The following is a 24,465-nucleotide window of genomic DNA, read 5'->3' as shown; positions in this document are numbered from 1 at the left end:
AGTCTCCCCAAGTTTTGTTCAATAAAGAGAGTTTCTATTTTTGAACACACGTGTCCTTTATTTTGTACATGAGGAAGGGGGGCTAGGGATGGGTAAGTGGAAGGAGGTGAGGGAGGAATGGGGTACGAGCCCCCAATGGGGAGGACTGGGCTGGCTCTGTGGGCTCCTCGGGATGGAAGCTCTCTTGCAGCCCCCTGATTTACACCCCCCCTGGATGGCAGCTTGTGTCAAGTGCAGCCGGGCTGATGGCCGAGTGCTGTGATGTGCCGAGTGTGGGCACTCAGGGCACTCCAAGCCAGGACTGTTTTGCAAGCGGGGAACCCCTGAGAACTGTCTGTCCGGGGTGGGGGTCGGATCCCTTTAAACACAGCCCTCGGCTAGCCTGAGACAGCAGCTCCACGCTCTAAGTCCTAACCTGATGCCCTGCCAGCACTGCTTCCGGCCATCCTTAACCTCGGTTCAGGGTCCACTCTGTGTGGATATGCTAGTTCGAATTAGCAAAATGCTAATTCGAACTAGTTTTTAGGTCTAGATGCACTAGTTCGAATTAGCTTAGTTTGAATTAACTAATTCGAATTAAGTTAGTTCGAATTAGCGCTGTAGTGTAGACATACCCTTACTCAGTAAGCATCACCCTTAACTGGGAGTCGGCAGCCTTGCATGGGGCAAGATGCAGCAGTCTCCTCTCTCCCCCGCTGCCACTTCTGCCCCACATGATGCTGCCGACTCCCAGCCTGCAAGCCTGCATGGGCTGGGAGCTAGCAGCCCAGCATGGGGTCAGAAGCAGTTGGTCTGGAGCAGCCTGTGTCCCCGGTGCAGGGGCCACTCCAACCCGCCCGCCCACCGTTTAATATTAACGTTTAATGGGTTAACTAATGAAAGGGATTGTTACATCCCTAAACTAAAGGTTTCCTTTCTCTAAGACCGGTGAACATTCAGAGGCGGGGAGGAACTGATGTCTTCTCTTTGGATTGCTACGTGATTGCACAAAAAATGTTAATGGAACCACAGTTACCAAGGCCTTCAAGTCAGGGATCCAAAACTCAGGCGTCAAATGGGAACAGTAGCTCTTGCTCACCACGTGAAGCGTCTCCTTGGCGGTGTCCCCACAGCGGGAGGCCAATGGGAGGAAATGTTCCTGTCGGCTTCCCTTATGCCTCACAAAAGGAGTAGTACTGGATGCCTGCAGGGGTGCCCTCTGAGTTCGACTGAGCGAGTCTTAACTAGACTCGCTACATCAAACTCCGGAAGATCAATCGCAGCAGCAGCGGATCGTCAGTGTAGTGAAGACATGCCCTTACTTCCCAGCCTTTCCCAACCCACTCTGCAGGATTTGCACCCACACGGCCATTTGCAGGGCTTTGTATCCTGGGGCTGAAATTATCCAGCTGCCAATTTATAGGAAAGGAATGACTGAAGCATCTCCTTGATATAAATTGGCAGGAATCCTTCTGATACATATTGCTGGAGTGTCTCTCTAATGGCACAGTTCTGTCTCCATGCCTCTTCATGCTACTTTGAAAGTCAAATCATTTTTGCTTTTCCCTTCACAGACTCTTCACTTGCATATATAATAAATGTTCAGCATTAATCAGCCTCTCTCCCCAGCCCCTCGTTTGAATGCTTATAACGTTCACACACACACACACACACACACACACACACACACACACACACACACACACACACACACACACACACTCTAACACCAGCTTTTCTCCCCAGCTTTTCTCCCATCAGAAAGAAGCCTAACCAAGAACGCATCTCGCCAGCTTCGAAGACAAACTCCATAACTCCAAAGAGTTTCCTGTTTTGCGCCATTTCTTCACTCTGTGGTTGGCATTTCCTGAGATGTGGGAGACTCATGTGCCTACATCTAGACTGGCATGATTTTCTGCAAGTGCTTTTAACGGAAAACTTTTCCGTTAAAAGCATTTGCGGAACAGAGCGTCTAGATTGGCAGGACGCTTTTCCGCAAAAGCACTTTTTGCGGAAAAGCATCCATGCCAATCTAGATGCGCTTTTCCGCAAAAAAGCCCCGATCGCCATTTTCGCGATCGGGGCTTTTTTGTGCAAAAGAAATCTGAGCTGTCTACACTGGCCCTTTTGCGCAAAAGCTTTGCGCAAAAGGACTTTTGCCAGAACAGGAGCAGCATAGTATTTCCGCAAGAAGCACTGATTTCAGACAGTAGGAAGTCAGTGTTCTTGTGGAAATTCAAGCGGCCAGTGTAGATAGCTGGCAAGTTTTTCCGCAAAAGCAGCTGCTTTTGCGGAAAACCTTGCCAGTCTAGACACACATGTGAGTGTTATAATCCTTTCCTACCCCTTGGAAAAAGAGACTTTATCCTGGACCTTTACTTTCCTAATGGAAGATTCATTAAAACTGATATGCCCCCTCATAAAATTCAGAACCTGCTCTAATCATAAAGTTATTAACAATCACCTGAGGGCACTATTATAGACGGTCTGGCTAATTCGGTCCTTCAAGGCAGGTAGATAGCTATCCGAGGAAATGCTTATCGCCAGTTGTGATGCGTTTCTATGTAGAGGCACAGCATATCCCCATTAAAAGTTGATCTTTGCAAGTCTTTACTTGGAATCACAGAAAACTAGAACTGCAAGGGACCTGGAAATATCATCAAGTCGAGTCCCCTGTCCTCACGGTTGCTGCCTGCAGGTTAGAGTCACAAAAGCAAAGGGGAACGTAGCTAATGCTAGCAGACTCTTTGTCTCTGTTCTCCCATTATAGGCTTTTCTGCTGGAAGCTGAGGGTCTTCTTTGAACTCTCGGACAAACACCATCAAAACCAGCGCCAATTTTTTTTGCATCTTGAGACACAGACAAATACACTAAGCAACTATGGTCTCCATTGATAAAAACATGTTCAGTTCCCATCTCAAAACAGATGAAATAATGCAGCAAATACTGAATTATCAAGCACAAAGACATCTGTACCCAGATCATTTTAATTCTAAAGTTACTGACACAATTACATCAATCCTGGGTCCAATGTTTCTTGTCAACTGTACTTTTGAGATTAGCATGTAGTTAATTAAAAGGGAACCATTCAGAACAATCCCATGCCTCCAAATTTTGTCCAAGTCATCAAAAAAAAATTGAAAGCCATAAATCCTATTTTGTCTAGGCTCCTTTTGTAATTCAGGTTGAACCTCTCTAGTTCAGCACCATCCGGGGTCTGGCATGATTTTAGTGAGCCGGATGTCTTGCTTATCATGGATGTGGCCAAGTTTCCCGCGGTCCCATAAAGTTTGTTTACAGCCACCAGTCCTGGCTCGCAGTGTTCTGTGCTGTGATTTAGCTCTGATTTACCCCGTGGTGTCTTCTCAGAGCCCAGCAAGAAGCGGAAGGGTTGGTGATGCAGCTAGACAAAACTGACCTCCCAGGGTTCAGCAAATTGTCTGGTTTGGCACTGATCAGGTCCCGAGGGTGCCGGACTAGAGAGGTTCTTAGTAACTTTCAGATGAAAAAAAAAAACTTGGCGCAGCTCCTATCGGCAAGGCCTGAGTGAAGCTCAGCTTGTTCCCATATGGAGCTGAACTACGTCAACATGTGCAGTGTGCCAGCCCCACCTGTTCAAACAGCCTGAAATTCTCACAGAAATGAGATAGTTATCCAGAATGAACTTTGCAGTCCTCCTGTCTTGTGGTGTCTGATCCGTGGGCGTTTGCATCTTCTAGTTGCCATGAAGACTAGCAATGTTCCTTTGTTTTTCAGGGAAAGCTGAAAAATCACATGTAATCACGTGACTCCAGCAGCTGAGGCTTTAAGAAAAAACACTAAATATCCTGAGAGTCGGAAGCCCGACACGTGTTCTGCTTGCTTTTACCTCCTTTGCCCTAACCTTGCCTAGGAACTGTGGCATCTTGTCTAAAAATAGATTCCGGGCACTTGAGGGCCTAGACCAGCAGTCTCCAACCTTTTTTGAATGTAAGCCAGCCCTGGATCCACCTCAAACCCAAGCACCCCTGGCCCGCCCCTTCTCCGAGGCCCCGCCCCTGCCCCGCCTCTTTTCTGAGGCCCCGCCCTCCTTACTTTGTGAAGACGGAGGACAGAGTGACATCAGCGCCCCCTGCCCCTGTCTCCCCCTCCCTGCATAACAAGCAGGAGGCTCCCAGGAGGCGGCGCTGGGCAGGAGCAGCAGGGCCGTGGGAGGAGGGGAGGCTGAAGTCCTGGCACTTGATAACTTCCCAGCCAAACTACTCAGGATCACCTGTCAGAGGCTCTAAGATCTACCGGCCGATCCTGATCGACTGGTTGGTGACCACTGGCCTAGACTGTCCTGTGTGTTTTTACTCCGCCTCACATAGAATCATAGGACTGGAAGGGACCTCGAGAGTTCATCGAGTCCAGCCCCCCGCCCTCAAGGCAGGACCAAGCTCCGTCTACACCATCCCTGACAGATGTCTATCTAACCTGTTCTTAAATATCTCCAGAGAGGGAGATTCCACCACCTCCCTTGGCAATTTATTCCAATATTTGACCACCCTGACAGGAATTTTTTCCTAATGTCCAATCTAAAGCTCCCTTGCTGCACTTTAAGCCCATTACTCCTTGTCCTGTCCTCAGAAACCAAGAGGAACAAATTTTCTCCTTCCTCCTTGTGACACCCTTTTAGATATTTGAAAACCGCTATCATGTCCCCCCTTTATCTTCTTTTTTCCAAACTAAACAAGCCCAGTTCATGAAGCCTGGCTTCATAGGTCATGTTCTCTAAACCTTTAATCATTCTTGTCGCTCTTCTCTGTACCCTTTCCAATTTCTCCACATCTTTCTTGAAATGTGGCGCCCAGAACTGGACACAGTACTCCAGCTGAGGCCTAACTAGTGCTGAGTAGAGCGGCAGAATGACTTCACGAGTTTTGCTTACAACACACCTGCTGATACAACCTAGAATCATATTTGCTTTTTTTTGCAACAGCATCACACTGTTGACTCATATTCAACTTGTGGTCCACTATGACCCCTAGATCCCTTTCCGCCATGCTCCTTCCTAGACAGTCGCTTCCCATCTTGTATGTATGGAACTGATTGTTCCTTCCTAAGTGGAGCACTTTGCATTTCTCTTTATTAAACTTCATCCTGTTTACCTCTGACCATTTCTCTAACTTGCTAAGGTCATTTTGAATTATGTCCCTATCCTCCAAAGAAGTTGCAACCCCACCCAGTTTGGTATCATCTGCAAACTTAATAAGCGTACTCTCTATCCCAATATCTACATCATCGATGAAGATATTGAACAATACGGGTCCCAAAACAGACCCTTGCGGAACTCCACTTGTTATCCCTTTCCAGCAGGATTTAGCACCGTTAACAACAACTCTCTGACTACGGTTATCCAGCCAATTATGCACCCACCTTATCGTGGCCCTATCTAAGTTATATTTGCCTAGTTTATCAATAAGAATATCATGCGAGACCGTATCAAATGCCTTACTAAAGTCTAGGTATACCACATCCACCGCTTCTCCCTTATCCACAAGGCTCGTTATCTTATCAAAGAAAGCTATCAGATTAGTTTGGCGTGACTTGTTCTTCACAAACCCATGCTGGCTATTCCCTATCACTTTATTACCTTCCAAGTGTTTGCATATGATTTCCTTAATTACCTGCTCCATTATCTTCCCTGGTACAGATGTTAAACTGACCGGTCTGTAACAGAGCCCTGATTCTAAATGGAGAATCCAGCTGCCAGCCCCTCCCAAATCACACAAATAATGCAAGTGGCAGAGTTTCCCTGGGAGCTCCGGGGGAAGTTATATGCAAGAGTCACGGTGCCCGTTATCAGGACGAAATCTGTTCTTAAGGCTCCTGCCACAAGAGGCTGGGTGCAAGGTTCAAGACTCACCAGCTCCTAGCATGCATATCTTTTGTCTGATAGGGCCGGGCTGAATCGCACCTGCAAACCTGGCACAGAAGGCATGAAATGGGCTACACATGCAACACAAAAATAAGCCGTTTAACACATGGAGGGGGGCAGTGAAGATGTTCCTCATCTGGGACGCCGAGGGCCAAGGGCTGGTCCTGGCCCTGCACTGGGATCAAATCTCTGCATCCAGCTGACACAGTTCCCATTCCTGGCCTGCCATGTCTAAGTTGCCCCTTTGCGGAGCTCAGATGAGTGGCAGAAATCAAACTCACCCAGGCTGATTTCAAACCCGTGGGCCCGTAGACCAGAAATGTCTTACTCAAAGCAGGTGCTAAGGTTTTACCCACGTGACCCCAAAGGGCCGGATGACCCTGTTTATCTAGGGGCCCACCCCTCCTGATGGCTTTTAGAAACAGGGAATCCCAGGGCTGGAAGAGACCTCAGGAGTCATCGAGTCCAGCCCCCTGCCCAAAGCAGGACCCACCCCAACTCCATCATCCCAGCCAGCAGGGCCGACTTATCCAGTAGGCACAGTGCCTGGGGCCCACGATACTTTTAGCAGCCCAGAAAAGGTTTTAATTTCTTTTAAAATCAGAAGAATAAAAAAACTTTTAGGGTTGAAGAAAATGTTTTAATTTTTTTCTCTCATCAGAAAAAAATGAAACTTTTAGGGCCCAGGAAAATCTATTACATTTTGCCTAATACAGAAAAAAAAATGTTGACGTATTTAAAGTTATATCAAAAATAATTTTTAATTTTTTTTTATGGAGGAAGGGGCCCACGAAGGCGAAAAGTGCCTAGGGCCCACAAAAGTCATAATGCGGCCTTGCCAGCCAGGGCTTGGTCAAGCCGGGACTTAAAAACCTCTAGGGATGGAGATTCCACCCCCTCCCTAGGGAACCCATCCCAGCGCTTCCCCACCCTCCTAGGGAAATAGTTTTTCCTAATATCCAACCTAGACCTCCCCCACTGCAACTTGAGCCCATTGCTCCTTGTTCTGCCATCTGTCACTACTGAGAACAGCCTCTCCCCATCCTCTTTGGAACCCCCCTCAGGCAGTTGAAGGCTGCTCTCAAATCCCCCCTCACTCTTCTCTTCTGCAGTCTAAACAAACCCAAATCCCTCAGCCTCTCCTCATAGGTCATGTCCACACACTTGGGAACACTCCGCTACCAATGTCTTTTATACCAAGCAAAGCGAACACATGCTGTGGGTCAGCTGACAAACAGCACGGAGCCGGGCTTGAATTCTGAGTATTTTCCAAAGACCCCTCCTCCCCCCACCAACATGCTATAAAACTTCAGGGGGCTTGAAAATAGCTCCTGCTGAATTTAAGCCCTGGCACCGAAACAAAAGCAAGGCTGCTGCTACCAATTTGTCAAGAGCTTTGACTTTCTGTCACATCAGCACATTCGCCCCGCGTTGCTCAGGTCCTTAACTCAATTATGTTTGTCCATTTCTCCTCGCTCCCTGATCATGACAAAGGGGAACAGGATTTGCCCCTGTACAAATCCGGGGGAGTACGCTTCAGCCCCCATTGAAGGGCAGCTCAGGGGTGAGAGGCCGAGAGCTGGGGCAGTCCCGGATGGGGTGGGGTGAGCACCTATAACCAGCCACTTTCACCTGCCTGGTGATTCTCTTTTTGAAATTCTGGCCTAATGATTTGTCCTTCCGTGTAATTGACATAGGCCTTGTCTTTAATCTGCGGAAGATCAACACGGCTGCGATCGACCTTCTGGAGTTTGATTTAGTGAGTCTAGTTAAGACTTGCTAAATCAAACTCAGAGGGTGCCTCTGCTGGCATCTGGTACTTCTGCTCTTACTCCTTGCAAGGAAAGTCGATGGGAGTGTTTGCCCCTGTCGTCCTCTTGCTGTGGGGATGCTGGCAAGCTCAGCTTAAGGTAAGCAGACTCCAGCTACGTATTCTACATATTCTATGTAGCTGGAGTTGCGTACCTTAAGTGGACCTGCAGGGTCTAGCGTAGAGCTGGCCTATGTGATCCCTGGTAAAAAGAGTCCCTGCTTACACTGAGGGGGGAAGATATCTACATTACATTCCCCCCCCCAAAAAAAATGGCCCCATTGTTGCTGTCATACTAGTGTAGAAGGGGCTACAAGTAGCCAGGTGTTGTCTGTATCCTGTTCAAATCAGGAAGGTACTTTGCACCTTCTCACTGGTGAAGGGGAATGGGTGGGAAAACTGAGAAATAAACCTAGTGCAGACGAGGCCGACATGACACTCGGTTCTCCAGACTGGAGAGCTTACTACCTAGCTTTTGAAAACCACAAACACAACAGAAACGTGATTAGCAAGGCAATCAGAGCACCCAGTGTTCTTAACTCCACAGCAATTTTACCCTTTTGTTTCTCCGCGGTTTACCCAGGATTTTGGTGTAGATATTACAAGCGCTATGTTGGCTCAGACCTTTTTGATAGACAGAACTATGAACACATCAAGAATCCAACTTCACCTTGGGGGATGAACTTTTTGCATGTGCGCCAATGAGAGAGAAACAGCAGAAATCCTTCCGGATATGGCTAAATTAAGGAGCACTTTGGAAACACCATGTATTTAAAAAACAATTCTGCCAACAATACATGCTGTATATTTTTGTGCATATACCCATGCATGTGGGTGTGAGACTGTGTGTCTATATCTATAGCTTGAGAGAATTCTGCTTTTCCTTACCCCCCTAAATTGTTCATTACAGGCAAGACAGGCATTTCTCAGCTGACTACGCAAGGCTCTGTTTGTAACATCACAACTGGCTGCTGAGGCTTGCAGTGAAAGAAATAAGCCATAGAAACAGATGATCCCTTGAGAGACAAATATCCTATTTTCAGGCAAATGTTTCTAATGGCAACAAACAAGGGTCTAAAGAATGGCAAACAGAACTGCCTTTTAGTAAGTCTTTCCAACATTTTGACACCGATTCCAAAAAGCAAAACACTTAAAATCCAGACTGTCCATCTCTAATTGTCTTACTGCACAATGAATGACAGATCTGTAAATGTTGTGTTATAGTGCTAGTGTTCTGTATTTGCAGTAATACCACCTCCGCTGAGGAATAGCTTGTTAGAGTTTAAAACTTTTGCAAATCTCTTTTCTCACCTTGGTTTTTCAGGACCTAAACCAATTTAGGCTCTAAATCCCAACTCCATAATTTGACTTGAAATGAGATTACAAAGCAGCACTGATGATGCACATGAGAGATATAAATGAAAATATATTACACACAGACTTGCATTGGCATCCAGAGAAACCAGCCCTTTTAAATATCCCTCCTTTTACAGCATTATCTCTTTGGATATTTGGTGCTGGTCAAAAGATGATACTGGACCACAGAGAGAAACCATGCATCAAGTACACTTTGGGTAAGTGTCTCCAGTACCGATCTACCAGTGCCCTGCTTTTCAAGATCTGTCTCTTCTCCTTAGAAATGATTGACATGAACGCTGAATTTCGCTCAGCTGTGTGGTGGTTTTTCGATGTGGACATAGTTTCACCGTTTTGATTCTAAACCCATTCCACTAATGACCCAGATTTGCAAATATTGTGCTTACCTCTCCAGCAGTCATGGGCTTTCTGAGTTTGCTAGCCCTTCCAAAAGCTCTGTCATAATCAGTGTTTATAATTAATGTATCTGTTGATTAGCAAGAGTTAGCCCATGAGCCATTCTTTCTAGGGGCCTAACTGATACATCGGAAAGGGTTTTACTGCAAAATAGGAGTCTGAATAATGTTTAAAATGTGCTCATCTAAACTTGTGGCTGCTGTATCCATCCCAGTTAAAAAAAAAAAAAGATTTAATTCCACCTGTCTACCATAAGCTCAAGATAAAGTCATCCCAATAACTAAGCCTTGCACCCAGTGTTACTGCAGCACTGTCCACTCTCAAGGCTTCCCAAAGCTCGTTCCGGAGAGATAATTTACTGAAATCAATCCAGTTCATTCATTTCTTTACCACTTTTGCTGGGAGCATTGGCAGCTTTTCCCCAAAAGGCAGGTGCTTCTGAGATGAAACATGGCAGCTCCTTGACATCCCACAGTAAGACCACAATACCACTAAGAGCAGGAAGTGAACTAAGAAAAATCATATGCACAAATGCAATTTCTGATTCAAATGGGGCATATTCAGAGGTGACCTGCAAAGGAGGAAAAGGGAGTTTGGTTCCTTTTGGGTTGTTTTTTTGTTTGGCTCCTTTATGACATATAAAAAGAGTTTTCCCCCCAACTCAATATTTTTCCTGTTAGTGTTTCACACTAGAAATGGAAACCTTACCTCTCCCGGAACACTCCTCATGACATCACAAAAGTGAAACAAACAAGAGGGCTGCTAATTTGCTAGTCCAACTGCTTAAAATTCCATTTTCAGTCTACTTCTAGAAATAAAAACACATCTACCTCAGCTAGTCCGACTGAGCAACATTTTGGGAGACAAGGATGTTTTCGGCTAACATTCCAAATGCCTATTCAATTCAATGGTGAAGAAGCTCCCAACAGACATCTGTAATATCCGATTTAGCAAAACCGGGGGGGGGGGGGGGGAGGGGGGGGAACCAGACTTGACTTTTTAATATTGCAAAGCTTAAACAAAAACCCACAATCAGAAAAAAGGCTACGGAATTTATGGTGACTGAAAAAAAAAATGTAAGCCTCCTTTATGCACCATAAGGAGCAAAAACAAGGCTCCAGAACGTCCTTTAAATTTTCTTTAAAGGATTCTTTTAAGATTTCAAAAGTCCAATTTATTACATTAAAAGTCCATTATCAAATCTCCAACACACAACACTGTACACACCTCCTTATAAGCTATCCCTTACAAAGTCCAGAAAAACTCATCACTACCAACAAGAGCAGCTTTGATCAACCCCATTGTGGTCAGCCTTTTTCGAATAAAACAAAAACCACTCACACGCCATTTAACACCCAAAATGAAACAGCTGTAAATCCAGCAATTAGGGCTGTAATTTGACTGTTCTGATCAAGTGTGCCAAAGGCTGTGTAGCTGCTGTGGAATTCAAGAGCTACCACAGAATCTGCAGGAGTGGGGTTTTTTTTTTTAATTAAGATCCTGAAGAAATGAATGTGGAGAAAAAGGGAATACGGAAGCACTAGATGGAGAGCAGGGAGAAAGGACTGTAAGGGGAGATGGGGAGAAGAGGAAAAAGATTGGGGGAGGGAAAAGAAGGGCAAACTGGGAAAAGCAGAAAAATGAGTCATCTGGAAGGTTTTTACAATCTGCCCCGCTCTCGTAGACATCAGACGTCGGGAAACGTTGTGAGTTTCACACACACCTGTCTAGAACGAACAGTCCTTCCCCAAACCCTCTGACATTTTAGCAAAATCGTTACCACTTGCCCACTCTTTCAACGCAAGGGGCTCCCCTGATCTAATGTGCATCAGTGGAGTCAAGAGACGTGTCTCTGTCACACACACAAGCTGGCAAATCTAGCCGGCCCTGGGCAAACAGTTTTCATGTCTCCAACGACACAAGCGCTCTTCTCTATGAGTGCTGGGTGGTTTGCCCTAGAAGTCTGCTCCTCCGTCACAGCCCAATGACACTCACTGGCCAGACAACCTGGGAGGAACCACTCGGAGAAGCCGGAAGGGCCCGGTGTCTAGGCCAGGCTGCTTCTTGTTTGGGATATTTATTGAGACGGCCAAGGTAGGAGTGTCGGTGAAGCCGGCACTTTTCCAGAAGAAACTGGACTAAGATCCCCACATCCATATCCCACAGGCCTCCGGACAGAGGATGGACTAAGATCCCCACATCCATATCCCACAGGCCTCCGGACAGAGGATGGACTAAGATCCCCACATCCATATCCCACAGGCCTCCGGACAGAGGATGGACTAAGATCCCCACATCCATATCCCACAGGCCTCCGGACAGAGGATGGACTAAGATCCCCACATCCATATCCCACAGGCCTCTGGACAGAGGATGGACTAAGATCCCCACATCCATATCCCACAGGCCTCTGGACAGAGGATGGACTAAGATCCCCACATCCATATCCCACAGGCCTCTGGACAGAGGATGGACTAAGATCCCCACATCCATATCCCACAGGCCTCTGGACAGAGGATGGACTAAGATCCCCACATCCATATCCCACAGGCCTCTGGACAGAGGATGGACTAAGATCCCCACATCCATATCCCACAGGCCTCCGGACAGAGGATGGACTAAGATCCCCACATCCATATCCCACAGGCCTCTGGACAGAGGATGGACTAAGATCCCCACATCCATATCCCACAGGCCTCCGGACAGAGGATGGACTAAGATCCCCACATCCATATCCCACAGGCCTCCAGACAGAGGATGGTCATTTGGGTCGGTCCCTCCAGGGGAGCTGTAAAGTTTTGCACCCAGCTGACTCACAACTACCGTATGGTTTGAAAAGCATGTTGTGAAAGCGCCCAAAGCTTTCCACTCTGCATCCCCGGACGGGCCTTGAATTATCCACACCGAAAAAGGGCCAGGAGTGACATTGCCACAGTGACTCAGAACCACCCATCGTATTTATTCGGCAGCAGGAAACACCCTCTCCTCAAAAACTCCATGAGTGCCCAGCCCCTGGTTACAAACCGATGCAGGCAGGACAAAATCGGATGCTCCAAGTGCCCCAGAATTCCTGGAGTACAAATGCCCAGCACGGCTGGGACGGACACACATCCCAGAGCAGAGGGCAGAGAATCAGGGCAGAGAACATCTCTCAGCAGCAACGCGTCCCCTGGCAGCACATTATAACGCCGGGCTCAGAGACACGAGAGCCCCATGAAACAGCAGAACATCCCCCTTCCAATGAGGTACCCCCCCCCCACACACACACAGACACACACACACACACAGAGCGCTATGCATCGTACAGCCTTTCCCAGCCAGTAGCATCAGGAGAATGTGATTAATCCCATAAGACATGCTCGGAACTTTCCCTTCAGACAGCCTCTGCTCCTCCTCCAGACCTACTGGCCATGGGTGTCATCTGACCTGCAGATTTCACTCCGAATAAAGATCAGCGAAACCGCGCCCGCTAACCCATGACTTGCCGCTTTTGCTCCTCAGCGACACACGCTTGCTCACTGCAGGAGGGGGCTTTTGGTTTTTGAAATGGGAGAGGATGGGGGGGGGGAAAACCCAGCACAATTCTCCCCTGCCTCTAGGCGTGCGAAGCATGGAAGGGAACACACACACATCTCCTAGGTAGGGAGGGAAACCCACCAAGCAGGAAGGGTTACATCCAAAGAACTTTGCAGGGGTCGAATAGGGAAGCCACTCGGGTGTGTGTGGGGGGAGGGGGGGCTAATTCAGCCTTAATCTGCCTTTCCCTTCGTGATCTCTCCCCCGGATCCATGTCTCCTTTCCATTCCCATCCGCCCTCGCCCATCGCTGCCAGGGGAGCATGTGCCCACAACCTGCTCTGTGTTTACACTTTGGGAAAGTCTCTCCTGCCTGCAGCATGCCGCTCCAGGTGGGGTGGGGGAGGCGATCCAGGCTATGCCCCGCAGAGAGAGCAAGGGTTTGGGTGCGCACACAGACCACAGCACCTTCCCCATGGCCAAAAGCCCACCCAGGACTGCAGAGGCGGGCCAGGCTCGGGGCGAGCTGATAAGCAGCAAGCCCATCACTAAGGCACGTCTCTACCCTCCCCCCCCAAGCCCTGGGGGAAGGGGGGGAAGGGCTTGTTCAGAAGGGAGCCATCCCCAGGACCCCAGCACACAAACAGGCACCACTGCCAGCAAACGCCTCGCCCCCTCCGGACAGCTCCATGCCCCCGCTGGGAGCGAGCCAGCCAGCCGCAGCCCCCAGCCCCACGGCCGGCCCCACACCCCGCCAGGCTGTATCCTCCGCCCTGGGCCTGCCCCACACATCCCCCTCCCCCTCCCCACTTACCCACTCCAGCACCCTCAGGAAAGCCAGCGGCTCCTTCAGCGCCCGGAAAGTGCCCGTGGAGGAGAGCTGGGGAGAACGCAAACACAAGACGGGATCAGGGAGCAGGCGGAGAGCCAGCGCCAGCGCCAGCGCCAGCCCCTGCCCCTGCCCCTGCCCCAGCCTCTGCCCCTCTCCCCGTACCTGGTTCACCGCCTCCATGGCTGCCCCGCCGCCTCTGCCCCCGACCCCCGAAGTTCACCGCCCTCCCCAGCGAGCGCGTCCCAGCGCCCGGGCGCAGCTGCCGGGAGAGGCCGCTTGGAGACGCGGTGCCTGCGCCGCTGCGCGCCCGGAGAAGCCACCCAGGAGCCGGGCGCCGCGCTCCCTCCACACAGGCACGCCGGGCTGTGGCACACGCCAGCCGAAAGCGCTGGGCGGAGGCAAGGGAGGGGCGGACCGGGAGCCTCTCCCCCGCCTGCCTGGGCAGGAGCGCGCTGCCCGCGCCCGGGGCGCAAGGCGCTGGAGAGGCCAGGGCGCGCCCTCCGGCCAGCGCGGGGAGCTAAGGACGGGGAGGTCGGGAGGGGACTCAGGAGCTTAGATGGGGGCGAGGAGCAGAGATTGGGGAAGCAGAGGGGCAGGATCTGAGAAGGGGGCAGGGGGAGAGGGCAGGGGCAGGATCTGAGAAGGGGGCAGGGTGAGAGGGCAGGGGCAGGATCTGAGAAGGGGGCAGGCCAAGAAGGTATGGGCGCAGGGTAGGGGGCCAGGAGTCGAGATGGGGGCAGGGTGAGAGGGCAGGGGCAGGATCTGAGGAGGGGGCAGGGTGAGAGGGCAGGGGCAGGATCTGAGAAGGGGGCAGGGCGAGAGGGCAGGGGCAGGATCTGAGAAGGGGGCAGGGGGAGAGGGCAGGGGGCAGGATCTGAGAAGGGGGCAGGGGGAGAGGGCAGGGGCAGGATCTGAGAAGGGGGCAGGGTGAGAGGGCAGGGGCAGGATCTGAGAAGGGGGCAGGGGGAGAGGGCAGGGGCAGGATCTGAGAAGGGGGCAGGGGGAGAGGGCAGAGGCAGGATCTGAGAAGGGGGCAGGCCAAGAAGGTATGGGCGCAGGGTAGGGGGCCAGGAGTCGAGATGGGGGCAGGGTGAGGGGGCAGGGTGAGAGGGCAGGGGGCAGGATCTGAGAAGGGGGCAGGGTGAGAGGGCAGGGGCAGGATCTGAGAAGGGGGCAGGGTGAGAGGGCAGGGGGCAGGATCTGAGAAGGGGGCAGGGTGAGAGGGCAGGGGCAGGATCTGAGAAGGGGGCAGGGTGAGAGGGCAGGGGCAGGATCTGAGGAGGGGGCAGGGTGAGAGGGCAGGGGCAGGATCTGAGAAGGGGGCAGGGTGAGAGGGCAGGGGCAGGATCTGAGAAGGGGGCAGGGCGAGAGGGCAGGGGCAGGATCTGAGAAGGGGGCAGGGGGAGAGGGCAGGGGGCAGGATCTGAGAAGGGGGCAGGGGGAGAGGGCAGGGGCAGGATCTGAGAAGGGGGCAGGGTGAGAGGGCAGGGGCAGGATCTGAGAAGGGGGCAGGGGGAGAGGGCAGGGGCAGGATCTGAGAAGGGGGCAGGGGGAGAGGGCAGAGGCAGGATCTGAGAAGGGGGCAGGCCAAGAAGGTATGGGCGCAGGGTAGGGGGCCAGGAGTCGAGATGGGGGCAGGGTGAGGGGGCAGGGTGAGAGGGCAGGGGGCAGGATCTGAGAAGGGGGCAGGGTGAGAGGGCAGGGGCAGGATCTGAGAAGGGGGCAGGGTGAGAGGGCAGGGGGCAGGATCTGAGAAGGGGGCAGGGTGAGAGGGCAGGGGGCAGGATCTGAGAAGGGGGCAGGGTGAGAGGGCAGGGGCAGGATCTGAGAAGGGGGCAGGGTGAGAGGGCAGGGGGCAGGATCTGAGAAGGGGGCAGGGTGAGAGGGCAGGGGCAGGATCTGAGAAGGGGGCAGGGTGAGAGGGCAGGGGCAGGATCTGAGAAGGGGGCAGGGTGAGAGGGCAGGGGCAGGATCTGAGAAGGGGGCAGGGTGAGAGGGCAGGGGGCAGGATCTGAGAAGGGGGCAGGGTGAGAGGGCAGGGGCAGGATCTGAGAAGGGGGCAGGTGGAGAGGGCAGGGGCAGGATCTGAGAAGGGGCAGGGGGAGAGGGCAGGGGCAGGATCTGAGAAGGGGGCAGGGTGAGAGGGCAGGGGCAGGATCTGAGAAGGGGGCTGGGTGAGAGGGCAGGGGCAGGATCTGAGAAGGGGGCAGGGTGAGAGGGCAGGGGCAGGATCTGAGAAGGGGGCAGGCCAAAAAGGTATGGGCGCAGGGTAGGGGGCCAGGAGTCGAGATGGGGGCAGGGTGAGAGGGCAGGGGGCAGGATCTGAGAAGGGGGCTGGGTCAGGGCAGGGGGCAGGATCTGAAAAGGGGGCAGGGTGAGAGGGCAGGGGCAGGATCTGAGAAGGGGGCAGGGTGAGAGGGCAGGGGCAGGATCTGAGAAGGGGGCAGGGTGAGAGGGCAGGGGCAGGATCTGAGAAGGGGGCAGGGCGAGAGGGCAGGGGCAGGATCTGAGAAGGGGGCAGGGTGAGAGGGCAGGGGCAGGATCTGAGAAGGGGGCAGGGTGAGAGGGCAGGGGCAGGATCTGAGAAGGGGGCAGGGTGAGAGGGCAGGAGCAGGATCTGAGAAGGGGGCAGGGCGAGAGGGCAGGGGCAGGATCTGAGAAGGGGGCAGGGTGAGAGGGCAGGGGCAGGATCTGAGAAGGGAGCAGGGTGAGAGGGCAGGGGTAGGATCTGAGAAGGGGGCAGGGTGAGAGGGCAGGGGCAGGATCTGAGAAGGGGGCAGGGTGAGAGGGCAGGGGCAGGATCTGAGAAGGGGGCAGGGTGAGAGGGCAGGGTCAGGATCTGAGAAGGGGGCAGGGTGAGAGGGCAGGGGGCAGGATCTGAGAAGGGGCAGGGTGAGAGGGCAGGGGCAGGATCTGAGAAGGGGGCAGGGTGAGAGGGCAGGGGGCAGGATCTGAGAAGGGGGCAGGGTGAGAGGGCAGGGGCAGGATCTGAGAAGGGAGCAGGGTGAGAGGGCAGGGGTAGGATCTGAGAAGGGGGCAGGGTGAGAGGGCAGGGGCAGGATCTGAGAAGGGGGCAGGGTGAGAGGGCAGGGGCAGGATCTGAGAAGGGGGCAGGGTGAGAGGGCAGGGGCAGGATCTGAGAAGGGGGCAGGGCGAGAGGGCAGGGGCAGGATCTGAGAAGGGGGCAGGGTGAGAGGGCAGGGGCAGGATCTGAGAAGGGGGCAGGGTGAGAGGGCAGGGGCAGGATCTGAGAAGGGGCCTCAGGTGCTGAAATGTTGTGGACCGGTCCTGGCGGAAGGGCCGGGGGATTCAGGAGCTTTGAAGGGGCCCGGTGAGAGGGCCGGGGGATTCAGGAGCTGTGATGGGGCCCGGTGAGAGGGCCGGGGGATTCAGGAGCTGTGAAGGGGCCCGGTGAGAGGGCCGGGGGATTCAGGAGCTGTGATGGGGCCCGGTGAGAGGGCCGGGGGATTCAGGAGCTGTGATGGGGCCCGGTGAGAGGGCCGGGGGATTCAGGAGCTGTGAAGGGGCCCGGTGAGAGGGCCGGGGGATTCAGGAGCTGTGAAGGGGCCCGGTGAGAGGGCCGGGGGATTCAGGAGCTTTGAAGGGGCCTGGTGAGAGGGCCGGGGGATTCAGGAGCTTTGAAGGGGCCTGGTGAGAGGGCCGGGGGATTCAGGAGCTTTGAAGGGGCCCGGTGGGAGGGCCGGGGGATTCAGGAGCTTTGAAGGGGCCCGGTGAGAGGGCCGGGGGATTCAGGAGCTTTGAAGGGGCCTGGTGAGAGGGCCGGGGGATTCAGGAGCTTTGAAGGGGCCCGGTGAGAGGGCCGGGGGATTCAGGAGCTTTGAAGGGGCCCGGTGAGAGGGCCGGGGGATTCAGGAGCTGTGATGGGGCCCGGTGAGAGGGCCGGGGGATTCAGGAGCTGTGATGGGGCCCGGTGAGAGGGCCGGGGGATTCAGGAGCTTTGAAGGGGCCTGGTGAGAGGGCCGGGGGATTCAGGAGCTTTGAAGGGGCCTGGTGAGAGGGCCGGGGGATTCAGGAGCTCTGAAGGGGCCCGGTGAGAGGGCCGGGGGATTCAGGAGCTGTGATGGGGCCCGGTGAGAGGGCCGGGGGATTCAGGAGCTGTGATGGGGCCCGGTGAGAGGGCCGGGGGATTCAGGAGCTTTGAAGGGGCCCGGTGAGAGGGCCGGGGGATTCAGGAGCTGTGATGGGGCCCGGTGAGAGGGCCGGGGGATTCAGGAGCTTTGAAGGGGCCCGGTGAGAGGGCCGGGGGATTCAGGAGCTTTGAAGGGGCCCGGTGAGAGGGCCGGGGGATTCAGGAGCTTTGAAGGGGCCCGGTGAGAGGGCCGGGGGATTCAGGAGCTTTGAAGGGGCCCGGTGAGAGGGCCGGGGGATTCAGGAGCTCTGAAGGGGTCCGGTGAGAGGGCCGGGGGATTCAGGAGCTTTGAAGGGGCCCGGTGAGAGGGCCGGGGGATTCAGGAGCTTTGAAGGGGCCCGGTGAGAGGGCCGGGGGATTCAGGAGCTTTGAAGGGGCCCGGTGAGAGGGCCGGGGGATTCAGGAGCTTTGAAGGGGCCCGGTGAGAGGGCTGGGGGATTCAGGAGCTTTGAAGGGGCCCGGTGAGAGGGCCGGGGGATTCAGGAGCTGTGAAGGGGCCCGGTGAGAGGGCCAGGGGATTCAGGAGCTTTGAAGGGGCCCGGTGAGAGGGCCAGGGGATTCAGGAGCTGAGCTGAGTTGCAGGGGTTGAGGAGCGGACCTAGGGATTCAGAGTGTGGAGGAGCAGAGATGGGGAGCAAGGGAGATTTGGGTTTGGGGTGGGAGGTTGTGGGGTTATATGCCTGCTGAAGGGTGTGGGGAAAGGCCCCCTAGGGCTGAGAGGGGTTTAGGGGAGCACTAGCCTTCGGGACAGGAGAGGCTGGAGTGCAGGGGGCCAGCTGACATTGGCTCACAGCCCGCTATGGAGTTGGGAAGCAGGCACTGGTACCGGTAGCTCGGCTGGGGGGAGGAGGAGGGGCGTTCCAGCCACATGCAGGGGCCTGGAGATAAGCTACATTAGCTCTGGAGCTTTGAGACATTGGTCAGGCTCCTTTTCGATCTGCTGTAACTCCAGAAAACCCAGCCACAGACCGACCCATCTCATAGCCCCTTGGGTTTGCCAGCGAGACATGGAACACCTGGTTCTCCATCCGGCAAACGCACAGCCAGCTTCCTCCCCTTCACTTCCGTGGCCCTATAGAGGCTGCTGCCCGACAGCTGGCTGAAAGGTTATTCAAAACCTGAGTTAAAATGAAAAATTATATTTTCACCAACATATTTTGAGGGGTTATTTTAATGATCCAGCTGTGGGGTAGTTTTTGTGTGTGGTTTTTTTGTTTGCTTTTTGTTTGTCAGAACAACCCTCCAATTTTCACAAATTGTTTCTTCAATTGTTTTTCTCCGCTTTCAGTCCCTTGCCAAAGGAGAAAAGGTAAAGGGAGGGGAAGGTAAATGGAGGAGGATTATGAAAGAGAAAAGGAAAGAAAAGCAGTGAAAATAACCCACTTTTAGTGAGTTTTGCCAGAAAATCTGAAATTTTTTTCTGTGTGGGGAAAAACATTGAGGAAAAAATGTTTTCAGCTCTTGGCGTCTTTTCCCCATTTTGATCCACGGATGTTAAAAATCTTCACCCAACCTGTTCCCTTAAGGCACCATCTGACATTTCAAAGGTAACACGCAAGATAATTCCCCGCCCCATAACACATAGTATGTTAGCCTGACACTGGTAGGGTGGCAAAACAATTCTCGAGCCACACACATGTATGTTTCCCATCGTCTAACACTGGCATGTTTGAATCATTTCCTTGACAGCAGACCCATGTTTTTGGCATCATTTCCTGACACATTCTTTATAATATAACCTTGCGTGGAGAGCATTTCTCTGTGTCTTTCCTCATTTACATCATGCTCTCACACGGCCAGAGTTTCATTTCCTTTTGACACCAAAACATCCCAAAGGGAACTGGGTGATGGAATTATGTCCTGCTCGAACCGGGGTGAGGAACCCTTTTTTTAGGTCGGGGACTGCTGACCCCCAGAAAAATCAGTCGGGGCCACACACAAGTGAGAAGCAGCATAAATCACTACATTAATTACATTACATTTAAATTACATTAAAAACCCCACCCCCTCACTGACTTGGCCCCCATTTGAGAAGCAGAAAGATACTCCCCATGTTCCCCTCACACAGCAGAGCCTACGGATGTCCAGGCTGGTAGATTTTGTGTGCTCCAGCCATGTGGTGGGGCAGGAGGAGGGGGGGGGGGAACAGGAGCGCCAGCCACCGGCTCCCCAATGCTGGGGACAGAGCCCAGAGCCTCAGGGGCCAGATCCAGGCATGCTGGGGGCCACATCTGGCCCCCGGGCCTTAAATTCCCCACCCCTGTGCTAGAAAGAAAAATAAAGGGAAGGAGGGAGGGGCATCCTGTTACATAACAGCTGCACATGCTCAGATCTAGGGCCCAGTCCAGCACACATAGAGGCACTTGCTTTATTTTACTACCACACATTGTCTCAATATTAATGATAGTCAAGTTGAGCACATTACAGTTTCCTCCATCTAGGGCCTTAAGCACATTTCCAAACATTTTCATTTTTTAAATATCGGAAGCTGTTATTCCACATCTAATAAAAGGAAGTTCTTCTTCACACAGCATGTTGTCAACCTGTGGAACTCCTTGCCACAGGAGGCTGTGAAGGCTAGGACTATAATAGAGTTTAAAGAGAAGCTGGATAAATTCATGGAGGTTAGGTCCATAAAAGGCTATTAGCCAGGGGATAGAATGGTGTCCTTGGCCTCTGTCTGTCAGAGGCTGGAGAGAGATGGCAGGAGACAAATCGCTTGATCATTGTCTTCGGTCCACCCCCTCTGGAGCACCTGGTGCTGGCCACTGTCGGCAGACAGGATACTGGGCTAGATGGACCTTTGGTCTGACCCAGTATGGCCGTTCTTATGTTCACATACAGAACTAATCCCAGCCCCACGTTTCACTCAGTAATTTGGTTAGCCTTTTTAGGGTTGCCAGATAGTTTCACAAGTGCCGAACATGGCAGGGAAAAAAATGGATTGAGCCCCCTGCCAAAAAACCCACGGGGACCAAAGTTGTTGAGCAAAAAAAAAACAACGGCTCAAAACAAAGTCACGGCGCCTTTAAATTCCCATGCTCCTCCTGCCCCCACCAGACCCGGCAGGGGAAGAGTGTCCCAAGTGGCCTTCCATCTGAGAAAAACAGAAAATACCGGACATTTTACATGTCCAAGTATTTTCTGGTTGTTTTTCTATCAGACTGAAACCACAAATACCGGACTGTCCGGGCCAATACTGGACACCTGGCAACCCTAAGCCCTTTTCCATCAAGAGCTGTAAAACAAATACAGAAAGTGCATTAAAAGATGGTTGCGGCAAGTCTAGGAGTCAGGAACAGTAGGGGGGACAGAATTGTTTAGAGCTGCATGGTAATTTTACACTCTTTCATCTAAAGGCCACCAATTTGTATCTGATCCAGACAGGGGAACCGATATTCTCAGCGGACTCCTGGACCAGGAGTGGGAGGGCCTAGCTCCTGGAGTGGGCGGGACCAGGGACAGGCAGCTCTCAGGACCACCCAGAGTGTGCTGCTGGTCCCGCCCCCAGCCCTCAGAGACGTGACACACACCGTGGGCGTTCCCATGGCGATTTAAAGGGCCTGTGACCTTGGCCTGTGCCCTTGCCACAGTCATTGTGGGGGCAGTGGCTGGGAGCCACGGGCCCCTTTCAACCACTGGGCCCCTCTTCCTTCTACCTCCTTCCCCCTTGATAAGCCTGGATCCAGATCAGTAGGAAGCAACAGAAGTGGAAGAAATAATTCCTCAAACCAATTGTTCAAATGCAAAATAACTTTTACTGAAATTAAAATGTGAAAGAAATTTTTTTTTCATTCGTTTTGAATTGTTGTGGTTCGTGGTCATTTGACGCGATTCCAGCCTGGAGCCTGTTCGGGTACGTCTAGACTACACCTCTCTGTCGACAGAGAGATGTAGATTAGGCACGGCGAAATTGCTAATGAAGCAGGGATTTTAATATCCCGTGCTTCATTATCATAAACATGGCTGCTGGGTTTTTTTTCAAAGCGGAGCTTTTTGGAAAAAAACCCGGCAGTCTAGACAGGGATCTTTCAAAAAATAAACCCTTTTTTGAACAATCCTGGATTCCTCAAAAAATGAGGTTTACAGGATCTTTTGAAAAAGGGTTTATTTTTCAAAAGATCCCCATCTACACTGCTTTTTTTTTTCGAAAAAGCTCCTTTGTGAAAAAAAAGCGGCAGCCATGTTTATGCTAATGAACCACGGGATATTTAAATCCCTGCTTCATTAGCAGTTTCAACGTGCCTAATCTACATCTCTCTGTCGACAGAGAGGTATAGTCTAGACACAACCTTCCTGTTCAGATCTCTCTTTGAATGGACATTCTTAGATGAACCATGGAGCCTGCTTGGGGTTTAGAGGTCAAATCCTGCGCTATCCTTTATTGAGTCTTCCAGATATGATTGTTGGTACATCCTGCCACAGTGAAGCACAAATACTTTTTTTTTTGACTGTCGCAGAGGTGATCTTTTGCACAGAACAACTTGCACATATCAGCCGTAGAAATATCTCATTGGTTTTGAAGCTCCCAAACTAAATCTTACTTGACCAATGTGGTCTTAAAAATAAAAAAAAAACAAAGACACAAATCTTTTGCTACTCCATGAAAAAAATTCTCAAACCAAAATTATCTTATGTTCAAACAAGCAGATGTGCGAGGTCTGCAGTTGGAAACTCTGCAGAGGAGAGTAAAGATCTAGAGACTAAAATTAGGGTTGTGCTCAATTATATTTCTCTGTGTTTTCACACCTGTATGACTGTGCTTGGCAAGCATGGCCCAAAATAAATGCAGAAGAGGTGCAATTATAAATCTTTGGGATGAAGGGTAGAGAGACTAAAGAAGTTAAAATAATGTTTCAGAGAGATGAAACCTCCTTCGGGGGAGGGGGGTGTCAAAACATGGACGTACTGCTCCAAGATTACATTCACAATATAGGGACCAAAATTCTCCTGCTCTGCCTTTCTCACCCAACCAATTTGTTTGCTCACTCCTTCACAAGACAGGTGTGACAGGACAAACCAGGCCCTGAGGCCAGAAAAGGGCCACAGAGAAGTCCTCCAAGGAGGCTAAAAAGGCTGCTGAGAAACCAACAAATTAAGGGCAAGGAAGGCCTATAAGAAGAAGCTACAGGACCAAAGTCAGCTCAGTGTCTCTGGAACCCTGAAGGAGTGAGGACCAGGGTGATGACTGGCTGGCTGAGGGAACAGCAGCACCACAGACAGCTCCAAGTGGAGCACTGAATAGAGACTATGATGTACTTTGGCCGAGACACTATCTCCAGGAGAGGAAGTTCTGAAGACACCACTCTCTGTCCGAGTGGGGAGACAAACTGACACACACAAGGAACACTAGCAAGGGCACTGGGATGGGGCCTGTTCGGCGTGTTCCCCAGAAGGGGTTTTGAGTGACTCATCCCAACCTGTGTGACTCGGCCAGACAGCTGAGTAGCCAAAAAGGCTTTGAACAGAGTGAGTGCAGGCACATGCTTTCGCCCAGACGAGGTACTTACAGAAGGTGAGTGCCACCCCGTTACCACAGGGTAGTCAGAGAACTGTCCGTGCCAGCTCGCCATTACCTCGGATGAGGGAAATTACAATCAGGTCGTTACTATTTTCTTATCTCTGCTCCTTCTTGGAGTCAGAAATCAAGGTAAATTTCAAATGGCAGAAATGCTAATCTTGGAGGTTTAAGAGTTAAACATTCCAACGTAAGGACCAAGGACTTGTTTGTTTAAGGAAAACTAGTGATCAGCCCCGTCTACAGAGCTTCATGAGCCCGTACCTCATTCTCCGGACGGACAGAGCACACAACCTCTGAACCTGCCTGATGGATAATCCAAAAAGATGGACAAACAGGTCGAGGGAACCCTTCTTGTTAACACGCACAGAGACATCCGGCTCCCATGCTCGCACCATGCCATGGGTTCCTCCTGCAGCTTCCTCCTTCTATGGGGCTGCCCAGAAGGGGAAGCAAAGGGGACAGTTTGGCCCATTTGAGTGGGCCACCGAATCACGTGGCAGCTGCTCCATCAAGGGCCTGACAAGCCAAACCTGAGTATTGCTGCGGCTCCACCCGCCAGATCACCATGCCCCGAGCAGGAAGCCAGCCTCAGCCCCACGGGGCAGGAGCTGCTGCTGCGGGGTGCTCGCCGTGCCGGTTCACACGTCAATGCTCAACACCCCCAGCCTTCCATCAGTCAATTCTAATGGAGTGGCAGGGGACCTTCAGGTTCAGACTTTGATCCAGGCGCCCTAAATCCTCGGTGTGGTTCTACTCTGTTGGCCCCTAATGTATATAAGAACATAAGAACGGCCATACTGGGTCAGACCAAAGGTCCATCTAGCCCAGTAGCCTGTCTGCCAACAGTGGCCAGCACCAGGTGCCCCAGAGAGGGTGGACCGAAGATGATGATTAAGCGGTTTGTCTCCTGCCATCCTTCTCCAGCCTCTGACAAACAGAGGCCAGGGACACCATTTCTATCCCCTGGCTAATAGCCTTTTATGGAC

The 24,465-nt window shown here is 52.1% G+C and overlaps 1 protein-coding gene across 2 annotated transcripts in view; it reads right to left on the bottom strand.

Moving 5' to 3' along the window:
• SYNPR (synaptoporin) overlaps nucleotides 1-14,121 on the bottom strand; it is a 231,591-nt gene extending 217,470 nt beyond the window's left edge. For both annotated transcript variants that reach the window (XM_075938487.1, XM_075938486.1), the window contains exons 1-2: nucleotides 13,971-14,121; nucleotides 13,791-13,856 (exon numbers count right to left, since the gene is read on the bottom strand). In XM_075938487.1, the coding sequence (XP_075794602.1) occupies nucleotides 13,791-13,856; nucleotides 13,971-13,988 (84 nt within the window). In that variant the 5' untranslated portion in view covers nucleotides 13,989-14,121. The remainder of the gene's footprint in view (nucleotides 1-13,790; nucleotides 13,857-13,970) is intronic.
• Between the last annotated feature and the right edge of the window lie 10,344 nt (nucleotides 14,122-24,465).

Source organism: Pelodiscus sinensis, chromosome 11 (genome assembly GCF_049634645.1).
Source record: "Pelodiscus sinensis isolate JC-2024 chromosome 11, ASM4963464v1, whole genome shotgun sequence".
NCBI classification, from domain to species: domain Eukaryota; kingdom Metazoa; phylum Chordata; order Testudines; family Trionychidae; genus Pelodiscus; species Pelodiscus sinensis.
The sequence above is the reverse complement of the archived record's forward strand: the minus strand, read 5'-3'. Positions and strand labels throughout refer to the sequence as shown.